The sequence below is a fragment of the Thamnophis sirtalis genome, unplaced genomic scaffold (assembly GCF_051295495.1).
Source record: "Thamnophis sirtalis isolate CommonGarterSnake01/CBP01778 unplaced genomic scaffold, rThaSir2_p1.2 scaffold_6, whole genome shotgun sequence".
NCBI lineage: Eukaryota > Metazoa > Chordata > Lepidosauria > Squamata > Natricidae > Thamnophis > Thamnophis sirtalis.
Window position 1 is genome coordinate 40,079,366 of NW_028261386.1, and position 12,144 is coordinate 40,091,509.

General features: G+C 39.4%; 1 protein-coding gene across 2 annotated transcripts in view; it reads right to left on the reverse strand.

The window, feature by feature from the left end:
• The window catches only part of PRKCE (protein kinase C epsilon), a 318,791-nt gene that overhangs the window by 153,889 nt on the left and 152,758 nt on the right, over positions 1–12,144 (reverse strand). For both annotated transcript variants that reach the window (XM_087717691.1, XM_087717692.1), the window contains exon 2: positions 3,859–3,922. In XM_087717691.1, coding sequence (XP_087573817.1) covers positions 3,859–3,922 — 64 coding nt within the window. The remainder of the gene's footprint in view (positions 1–3,858; positions 3,923–12,144) is intronic.

Consider the following 12,144-nt stretch of genomic DNA (forward strand, 5'->3'; position numbering starts at 1 on the left):
CTCCAGAACTGGTCAGAATCTGCTGAATTCCACCTCTGAGTCAGATACCTTTAAAATGTTCATTTTAAAGTTATCTGACATTTAGGGATGACGCCCCTTTTCTCTTTTTTAATTCTTAAATTTCACTGCTCTTCCACTGACCTTGAAGGTTGCTATATTTGCCCATTTTATTTGTCTTAATGATACTAGATTATGATGGAAAACCATTTTAGAAGGGTTTTGGATATATAATAGGTGCCACAAGCAAATAGTCCTTCTCAATCTGGTCACAATTGCACTGAGCCTGGTTAATTTTCAGCATCAGTTAAATACATGAGTGACTTCATGCTCATGTGTCTTTTAATGTGTTTCATAATTCTGATTTCTGGCTTAACCTTCATAATCTGGTACAAAGTTAATTATTTTTTAATTGAAGTGAGTGTCCTGGTTAAAATTATTTCATATTGTGCTTTAAGATTACTACTATATGATACTATATATTGCTTTGGGATTCTTTTCATGAAAATTTGACTATAAATATATGTGTTCGGTTACACAAACAGAGGAACATACAAACACACAAAACAGACTGTAGGAAAGGAGAAGGGGGGATGAGAAAGCACTGTTCCAATAAGCATACTAGAATAATACTATATCCCTGGAGGCTGCTCATTGCAACTATAGAAACACTTACTGTAGAGGAACAATAGAACTTAAAAATAGAAGGAAAAGAGGAAAGGCAACTACTCCTTGTCTCCTGGAAAATTATATATCCCAGTTTTAAATCTTTCTTTCCCTCTTCTCTAAAATGGCTAGGAAAGGAGTTTGCATGAGTTGGGATAGGCTTCCTGTTTGGGTCTTCTCATTCTTCCTTACAGGAAGACTGTAAGGCCAAAAGTCCATTTAATCCAGCACTTTGTTTCTCTCGGTGGATTGCCAGAAAGAAGGCTCTGGGAAGACTCACAAGCAAGACAGGAATAAAAAGAGGTGCAAACGTCTGTATGTTTACTCCAAGACTTTTCAATATTCGAAGCCAAGTCAAGGCACAAATGGTGTTTTCCACACTCTCAAGTGAAGTTAAGTCCAAGTGTGTTATTTTGGCACAAGGGCAGAAAATCCCATGACTACCTTTTTAATTTCTGCAATAAATATACAATAATAACAATAATAATTTCGTTTACAAATTGTTTCTTTGTTTGTCATCAATACTGGTTGCTTAAAGGGGTCTACTGCTTCATTTGCCTAATAACAGGATGGATCAGAAGATAGGCCAACAAGTCTACATACTGATTAATACTTGTGAGTAAAAGTTCCACCATAATCAAAACATTGTTGTTCCACTTTAAAAAGCCAAGAAAATATATCTTACCCTTCCCCCTCCTAGTGATGCCTATGTGGATGTAAATAATACCAATCTAGAAAAAAGACTGTTTACAAAATACACAGGCATTTCTATTCAGTGACTGAGTAAAGGACCAAAAAAAAAAATGCTTACATCAACGTTTGAAATCAAAACACTCTTAGCTATTTAATAAATATATCCCAGCAGTTCAAAACTCTTCTGGAGATTATTAAGAAAGAATACAATCCAATGGACTTTTAAAATCTAGACTGTTTTTGATTATGCAGAAGCAGCTTAAAAAAACAAGTTTGTTTGCAAGAAAGTGGACAAATGGTGGAATATAAAATCCATTAGCCATTGACCATTCACCTACACACAGACACATGTGTATATATAATTAAATATATACTATGTTTTCCCAAAAATAAGACAGGGGCTTATTTTCTTTTGACCCTCGAAATAAGCACGCCCTTATTTTCGGGGAGGTCTTATTATTTTTGAAGTGCAGGACAAGGCAAGGGTGATCATCTCATGGCTGCTGCTGTGTTGCAATATTTTCGGGCAGGGCTTATTTTGGGGAAGGGCTTATTTTAGGGCATGCACTTAAAAGCCTGATTGGGCTTATTATCTTATTTTCGGGAAAACAGGGTAGATATAATTAAATATATAACACCATGTTTTTGCTTTGGTGGATGGAGTAGATTTGTTTTTACCCAATGTACCTAAACCTATTATTTCTATATAAACATTATTGCTTTTATACTTGTTAGCTGCCCAAAATTATTTCATTGAAATAGGCAATTTATATAAATATATATATGTATGTATGTATGTATGTATGTATGTATGTATATATACATATATATGTGTGTGTGTGTGTATATGTGTCTGTGTGTGTATGTGTGTATGTATGTATGTATATGTATGTATATTATCAGCACAAATAAAAACACAGATATAACAAAGGCAACAGTAAAAATATTGGGTTTCTGTCTGGATGGACTCTTGTGACGAGCCTAATGACAGAGAGTGGAAGTGTGACCTTCCTCCCACACTTGGGCATACCAGGGGTTGTGACTTTAAGTATATACCTCCCACCCTGGCTGGCTGATAAAAGGAGTCGTTCTCTGTAGCTCAAATGGTTAACTCCCTGCCTGGGAGGCAATAGAGCACAGGTTCGAATCCCAGTAAGGATATGGCTAGCTGATGAGAGCTAAATAGCTTGAAATAGATCTATACTAGTCTTCCTTTATTTATTTATCAGCACAAATAAAAACATATATATATATATATATATATATATATATATATATATATATATATATATATATATATATATATATATATATATATATATATATATATATATATATATATATATATATATATATATATACACACACACATACACGTACACACACACACACATACATACATTTGTATAATAAATTATGGTGGTTCTATTTTGCTTCTACAGTTTTGTGGTTATAATAGTACAGTATAAGTACCAGGTTCAATGGACAAATCAAGTAAATAGAGTTGAAACCAGTTAATGTACCAAATGATGATCAATGAACCAATGCATTCAATTTCTCTGAACAATCTTATAGACTGTTAATGGCATTCTACTACAAGGTTTGGGCAGGGTTTTGTGTGTTTTGTGTCTGTGTATATTCATGCAAATAGCTCTGAACTTTCTAAAAAAAAAGAGAGAATAAAATAATCATCATGGGACATAGTACAAGTATTGCCTGACAATATACTGTGCACTCAATATTGTGATAAATATTGTCAGTCAAAACTTGTACCATGTCTCACAATAATAATTATTTTATTCTCTCTCTCTCTCTTTTAAAGAAAGTTCAGAACTATTTACATGAAACTTCCAAGGATGTCCTTTAGGCATTGGTCAAGGGTACAATCTCCTGGCTGCAGAAAAACAAAGAAAGAAACACAACGTCAGGTTTATTCCATCACTAGCTGAATGTTAAAAAAAAAAACCCACTAACATGTGGCATGTTGCTATAGCCAAATCACAGAGAAGAGACTCCAACCTCTTGTTCAATACAGGAATCCAAAATTAAAGCATCCTTAACAATTGGCTGTTTAATTTATGCTGGAATACATCAAGTGAAAAAGCCTTAGCATGTCTCTAAATAATAGGTTCCCTATCAAAATGCTCTTTCTCCTTTTTTTGCCCATCTGTCAACCATCTGAGAATTTTGTCCCACAGGTGCTTTCTTTCAAAAGGAAACTGGACTTTCTTGTTTTGCTTGAAGACATTTCGCTTCCCTTCCAAGAAGCTTCTTCAGAAGAAGTCCAGATGCCTTTGGAAAGAAAGCATCTTTGAGACAGCAGTGACCTGGATGACTGAAACCCTCCATAAACATCTGGGAGCTTTCTTCTTAGAATGTACAGTATGTATGCCCACATATGGGAGTCCTTGATTGGCTTAGCTTCCTGTGCCCCAGTCACACAGAAATCTGGATGCTCAGATAAAGAGCTCTTGTGAATACAATAAAATCTAGCAGTCTTACCTTCACCTGAAGAGCCCGAAAGATCTATGATGACGTACACTCTTCCTTCTGGCTCCAAATCAATCTGCAGGAGAAGGAAGCAAATATTTATTATTAGAATTCCACTGTGTTCTTTTCATAGGGTGTGTTGTTTTCCTGAGAATTCTTACAAGATTTTTAATGCACTCTAGGCAGGCATTGGCTTAAAGGAATTGGAGGGGGGAAAAAGAATAGATGCCATTGAAATATTATAAACCAACCTTAGATTAAATAAAAAGATTTACTGTAAATATTTAGCTACATTTCTGGATTTGGATCTCATACGACCCTTTACTTATTTAGAAAATAAGTAAGGATAATACTTCAATTACTTCAGTGTATAGCTTTACCTGTTCCAGAACTTTAGAGAAGACAATGCAAATTAAAACCCAAATTTAAATAATGCCGACTATAATATGTTAAAATAATGAAAACAATAGATGTCAAAATCTTCATAACTTTGTCTGTTTCAGAGTGGTTCTCAGAGATCTGTCCATTTTTTTTTTGATAAACGCAAAATGGGTTCAACTTTTTCTATTGGAACTGTTTATAAAAGAGATTATAAAAACTTATAACTGGGAAACAAACTCTGCACCAAGTGGAAGATCCAACAGGTTCCTAACAAACCTAGCAGACAACTTTGTTTCCCAAAAAGTAGAGAAGGGAACAAGGGGATCAGCCATATTGGACTTAATTCTCACTAACAGAGAGGAAATAATAGAATGTGTTGAAGCCACAAGAACCCTGGGGGCAAGTGACCATGCAATATTGGAATTCAACATTATGCAAACACAAGTAGTAGAACAAAGTCAAACTAGAGTCTTGGACTTTAAGAGAGCTAATTTCAATAAACTTAAAGACAGCTTGGGAAAAATTCCATGGATGAGAATCCTCAAGGGGAAAACAACTCAAGAAGCTTGGGAAATTTTGAAAAATGAGATTATAAAAGCCCAGTCTAGCACAATACCAATGAAGAAGAAAAATAACAGCTCCCAAAAGAAACCAGCATGGCTGCATAAAGAACTCTCTGACAAATTGAAAGACAAAAAAGATAAGTATAAAAAGAAGGGGGGGGACATAACTAAGGCAGAATATCAGCAAATAGTCCGAGCATGTAAAGATGAAGTGAGGAAAGCTAAGGCTCACAATGAAGAAAGGCTTGCCACAAAAGTAAAAAATAACAAAAAAAGCTTCTTTCAACATGTTAAAAACAAGAAAAAAGTTAAGGAAACAATTGGTCCATTGCTGGGAAAAAGTGGCAAGAAGGTGACAAGCAATAGGGAGAAAGCAGAACTATTTAACTCATGTTTTGCATCTATCTTTACACAAAGGGATAAAACAGTCCAACCTATCAAAAACAGCACCACAAAAATCAGTTTAGGAACACAAGTTGAAATAGTGAAGAAAATGATAAGTGAGCACCTGTCTACCCTAGACGAGTTCAAATCACCAGGACCGGATGGATTACACCCCAGGGTTCTGAAGGAACTGGCAGACGAGATCTCAGAACCACTGAACTATATCTTTCAGAGATCCTGGAGCACCGGGGAACTATCAGAGAACTGGAAAAGAGCTGATGTGGTTCCCATCTTCAAAAAAGGGAAAAAAACAGATCCAGGAAACTACAGCCTGACCTCAATACCAGGAAAGATTCTGGAAAAGATAATCAAGCAACGAATTAGCGAACACCTAGAAGCAAACAAAGTAATAGCCAAAAGCCAACATGGGTTTGTCAAAAACAGATCATGTCAGACTAATCTTATTGCATTCTTTGATAATGTGACAAAATTAGTGGACCAGAGGAATGTCGTCGATATAGTTTACTTGGACTTCAGTAAGGCATTTGATAAGGTAGACGATAACCTACTACTAGATAAAGTAGAAGAATGTGGATTAGACAGCATCACCACCAGATGGATTTGTAACTGGCTGACCAACCGCACTCAACGTGTAGTCCTCAATGGAACTGTATTTTCATGGAGGGAAGTATGCAGTGGAGTACCCCAAGGCTCTGTTTTGGCCCAGTACTCTTCAACATCTTCATCAATGATTTGGATGAGGGAATAAATGGGGAACTCATCAAATTTGCAGATGACACCAAGCTGGCAGGAATAGCCAACACTCCAGAAGATAGGCTAAATATACAGAAGGATCTTGACAAACTTGAACATTGGGCACTGTTCTGACCCCCTCCTCCGTCCAGTAACGAATGCCAAGACAAGCTTAACTGGAATGTACTTTAATAGCAAGACACCAACACCTCGGTGGCTGAAAGCCAAGCATAATAAACAGATAAGGACCTTGGCAGCAACTCAGACAAACTCAGGCAGCAATAAACACAGATAAGGCTTGGCAGCAATCCAGCCTGCCAAGCTCACAGTATTGTCCTCCGACATTCAATCCTGTGTTGACTTCTGCAAAGAGGGCGTGTGCACAAATAGCCTTTTTATAGTCTGGAGATGATCCTAATGACCATCAGCTGAGTGCAATTACCTCCTGTAATTGCTTAATTGTTCCTGATGCCTAATAGCTCTTCGATGGTGTGCATCCAGGAACAACTCACTACTGGCCTCTGGCTCACTCTCCCTTGTCTCCTCCCCACTGGTGGCCAACCAGCCTCTCTGCGCCCTGCTCGGAGTCGGAACCCTGTCCAAGGTCCTCCACATCCTCCAGAGCCGACTCAGAGGGCCCCTCATTGTCGGAGTCTGGTGGCAGCTCCAACGGCTCCTGCTGGGCCACAACAGGGCACTATCTAATAAAATGAAATTCAATTGTGAAAAAATAAGGTTCTACATTTAGGCAACAACGAAATGCACAGGTACAGTATAGGTGGTACCTTGTTCAACAGTAGTAACTGTGAAAAGGATCTTGGAGTCCTAGTGATCAACCATTTAAATATGAGCCAGCAGTGTGCAGCAGCTGCTAAAAAAGCCAACACAGTTCTAGGCTGCATAAACAGAGGGATAGAATCAAGATCACGTGAAGTGTTAATACAGCTTTATAATGCCTTGGTAAGGCCACACTTGGAATACTACATTCAGTTTTGGTCGCCATGATGTAGAAAAGATGTGGAGACTCTAGAAAGAGTGCAGAGAAGAGCAACAAAGATGATTAGGGGACTGGAGGCTAAAACATATGAAGAACAGTTGCAGGAACTGGGTATGTCTAGTTTAATAGAAAGAAGGACTAGGGGAGACATGATAGCAGTGTTCCAATATCTCAGGGGTTGCTGCAAAGGGGGTCAACTATTTTCCAAGGCAACTGAGGGTAGAACAAGAAGCAATGGGTGGAAACTAATCAAGGAGAGAAGCAACTTAGAACTGAGAAGAAATTTCCTGACAGTTAGAACAATTAATCAGTGGAACAGCTTGCCTCCAGAAGTTGTGTATGCCCCAACACTGGAAATCTTTAAGAAGATGTTGGATAGCCATTTGTCTGAAACGGTATAGGGTTTCCTGCCTAGCCAGGAGGTTGGACTAGAAGACCTCCAAGGTCCCTTCCAACTCTGCTATTGTATTGTATTATGCAAGCATTGTCACATTTCTACAAATAAGATATTTATGGATAGTCCCTGATGGACTATCAAATATCTGTTTGCTTCTACAAGTGCTAAACCTTCTTAGATTTAAGGACAGATAATTTCCACCAAATATTGCACAAGAGGGGTAAATATATGTAAGTACACATTACTATATTGCTTTATACCTATATTTGATAGATGTTGGAATGAAAAAGGCACACTGTAAAAATATCTTGGAAACAACATAGACAAGGAGAAACTAAGGAAAACATATCTTTAAAGGATCTTTAGATGCCTTGTGTTGACATACAGTTGTTAGTTTCAAAATCTTTTCTTTCGCTGGCCTTGAAGATTTTGAGGGGACATGGGAGACATTTGATTTGTTACATATGTTATGGTTATTTTCCAGGTGTTTAACACAAGATGTGTGCTTATTTGCCATCAATATATGGTTCCCGCAAGGTGCAGCCAATGTCTCAAAAAAAAAATTCTTTCTTACTATTATTGCTGCAGTTTTATATCAGGAACAGACATTTTTAAAGCTAGTGTGATCGACTAACACTAAGGTTCTCCAACCAGAACCAAATGGAAAACAAAGCCATGGAAGCTAAAATGAAGGAATGAATAGATTATCACATTCATTGATCAACATAGGCACATTGCAAATAGAAATAAAATACTCAAATGCAAACAAGTTTGAAAAATCAGTAAAAAAATAGAAATACAGGTAGTCCTTGATTTACGACCACAATTCAGCCCAAAATTTATGTTGACAAGTGAGAAATTTATTAAGTGTATTTTGCCCCATTTTATGACTTTTTTGCCATAGGTGAGGACTACCTGTAAATATAACACATAAATAACAATCTTATGAACAGTTTTGTTTCCCTTTTTTACCTGAACAAAGTTCTTAGACAAAATTTAGCCACGAAATTGTTTAGCTTCTGTTTCTATCAGTTCTTTCTAAACTGCTACTGAACATTGGCTTTGCATAATCTTTCAGCCAGGAAAAAAAGGTGTTTTGCCAGCTGCTTGCTGGCTAAAGGCTTTCGTCATCTCTGTTGGAGTGGAGACACTACTTCTCCTTTAGTTTTTAGAATGCAATAAAGAAGAGAACAACCTTGTCTAAAACCTGCCTCTCCTCCGTCAGGATGTTCTCAGTTATAATCCAGTTCAAATCCACAGTACACCTGTATATATAGCAACCTAAAACAGTGATGTAGAGAGCATAGAGAATGGCCTTGAAGGACAATGGAAAGAACTGTAATCAAGGCAATGATCACAGTTGCAGCTTAAATCCATTCCAAGAAACCAACTTGAGAAAACACATTAGACAAATCCCCCACTAATTCACATGAAGATAAAGTGAAAGAGGAGGAAATTTAGAACTGCAAGATTCTGTCTCTATACCTGCTCTAATCAAATTTATTTTTAGACTGATAAGGCATTGGTTTCTTAGTCTGATCCAGCATATGAATTAATAAACGAAGACAGGAATTAGAATAATAGCAATAGCAATAGCAGTAGACTTATATACCGCTTCATAGGGCTTTCAGCCCTCTCTAAGCGGTTTACAGAGAGTCAGCATATTGCCCCCAACAATCTGGGTCCTCATTTTACCCACCTCGGAAGGATGGAAGGCTGAGTCAACCCTGAGCCGGTGAGATTTGAACCGCTGAACTGCTGATCTAGCAGTAGCCTGCAGTGCTGCATTTAACCACTGCGCCACCTCGGCTCTAAGAAGCAGAGGGTGAAGGATTCAAAGCACTGAGTGTTGTAAATTACCAGAACAGAACTAAATATTTGGATAAAGAGGCATATATCAATTAATTTCTTCTTCCTCTCAAGGCCTGCCTTTTGTTAGTCTATTATAATTGTTTATATGTCTTTTAAGACTGTTCCCTCCACAATCTTTTGGGCACCAGAGACCATTTTCATGCTTTTTTTCATGGACTGGAGGAGGTGTGGTTTCATGTGCTGCCTGCAACCCACAGATGGGGCTTCATTTGTTTGTGTGGACCAATTTCTGGCATGCCATAGACTGGTGTTGGTCCATGGACTGGGAGGTTGGGGAACCCTGTTTTAAGAGATAGCACATCTTGTACAGTATGAGAAGGGGACTATTTTTACATTATCTAACGTGATATTCATTTGTTTCTTGAACACATGACATTTACTGTTAAGTCATGGTTGGTCAAGGAAGAACCAATTATTAACAGTTATATAAGCAGTTATATAATAAAAACAGATAGAATTGGTCAAAGGAGTTGTATCAGAATGAAAAGAGATAATAATTTTTTCTTCTAGAATATCTAATTGTAGTTGGAATGCAATATACATAGACCCCTAAAGTCTCCAATATTGTCCTTGGATTCCCTGATTCGTTCTACTTCTATGACGGGTTGCAAATATTTTAATAGCATATTGTCATTCAAGTCTAATCTGGCAGTGACATCCCTCACCTAGAGGGGATGGGAAGTGCAGCTTTCCATTATTAAAGTAGGTTTCTGCTTTTGACCAGATTTGTATGATTCAAGGGTGAGAGTTGTTAAGGAGTACTGTATATACCAAAGATGGTGAACGTGTCTCAGATGAAACCTGGAAGAGGAACTGCCTGGGGGGGGGGGGTTCATGCACACATCAGAAAATGAACTTCTGGTTTCCAGTGCGTGCATGTGAGCCACCCAGCTGGTCTTCCAGTTACCTGTGCCCACGCGCGTGTAACAATCAGCGGGCAGGCGGGGATGCTCATGCTGGAAAATGGAATATCAGCTCTTCCAGTTTCCGGCACTGCCGTGTGTATGAAGGCCAGCTGGTCTTCACATGCACATGTGCACCAGAAACACGGAAGAGGAATGGGTGACACCACATGTGCCAAGTGACATGGCTCCATGTGCCACTTCAGGCACATGTGCCATAGATTCGCCATCATGTGTGTGTGCATGTGCGTGTGCGTGTGTATTGTGTCACAACCCCTGGTATGGCCAAATATGGCTCGTCATAAGAGACCATCCAGACAGAAACCCAATATTTTTACTGTTGCCTTTGTTACATTTGTGTTGTATTGTGCTGATAAATAACAGGTTCCAATCAGGTTCCAATCCCAGTAAGGGTATGGCTAGCTGATGAGAGCTAAATAGCTTGAAATAGATCTATACTAGTCTCCCTTTATTTATTTATCAGCACAAATACAATATATATATATATGTGTGTGTGTGTGTGTGTGTGTGTGTGTGTGTGTGTGTGTGTGTGAATATGAATATGAATATGTATATGTATATGTCAAATGGGTCTAATGTAATGATCATGGTGTAGAGACTGAGATATGGAGATCCAAGATGGCACGAATTCTCACTTTTCAGCAGAAACTATGAAAGAGAAAAAGGTTTATAACCCTCAATATGCAAACCACTAATTGCCAATGAAACAAAAGCAGAAAAAGGTAATATAACTTCTGAAGACAAGGCATCTTATTCAACCTTCCATCCAATAGTATACCAGGAATGTTGTATGTTTGAATGTTTATTTAGTTTAGTTTAGTTTAGTTTATTTGGATTTATAGGCCGCCCTTTTCCCTGAGGGGACTCAGGGCGGCTTACAATCATTAGGGAGGGGGTGCAGTTCAAAACAAACAATATGTGAACAAAATAAATAAAGTAATAAAAACACAACTTGCATTCAACATTCAACACTCGGGTGGGGCAAATTAGAGACTTATCCCCAGGCCTGTTGGGATAGCCAGGTCTTAAGGGCTGCGCGGAAGGCCTGGATGGTGGTGAGGGTGCGTATCTCGACGGGGAGATCGTTCCACAGGGTCGGAGCTGCAACAGAAAAGGCTCTCCTCCGTGTAGTCGCCAGTCAACATTGACTGGCGGATGGGATTCGGAGGAGGCCCAGTCTGTGCGATCTTATCGGTCGGAGGGAGGTAATCGGCAGAAGGCGGTCTCTCAAGTACTCAGATCCACTACCATGAAGGGCTTTAAAGATGGTCAACAGGACCCTGAAGCGCACCCGGAGATCAACAGGTAGCCAGTGCAGCTCGCGGAGGATGGGTGTTATGTGGGCGAACCGCGGTGCGCCCACTATCACTCGCGCGGCCGCATTCTGAACTAACTGCAGCCGCCGGATGCACTTCAAGGGCAGCCCCATGTAGAGCACATTGCAGTATTCCAGCCTAGAGATCACAAGGGCTCGAGTGACTGTTGTGAGAGCCTCCCGATTCAGGTAGGGTCGTAACTGGTGGACCAGGCGGACCTGGGCAAATGCCCCCCTGGTCACAGCCGACAGATGATGGTCGAGAGTCATTTCATTTGTATGCCGCCCTTTTCCCCCGAAGGGGGACTCAGGGCGGCTCACAACTCAAACCAGGGAAGGGGGATACAGACAATTAACAACAACACAAAACAATACATAATTTAAAACATGCAACAATCATACCATTCGAGATAGGGGCAATGGTTCTTTAGCCCCAGGCCTGTCGGAACAGCCAGGTTTTAAGGGCTTTGCGGAAGGCCTGGAGGGTGGTGAGGGTGCGAATCTCCACGGGGAGTTCGTTCCAGAGGGTCGGAGCAGCCACAGAGAAGGGTCTCCTCCGGGTAGTCGCCAGTCGACACTGGCCGGCAGATGGAATTCGGAGGAGGCCACAATGATTCAGGTAATCTTGCAAGTCAACTAGAATTCAGGGGTACAAAAAGGAGGGCCCTACATGTCATGCCTTGAACTGGAACTTCTAAAATTATGCCATCCGA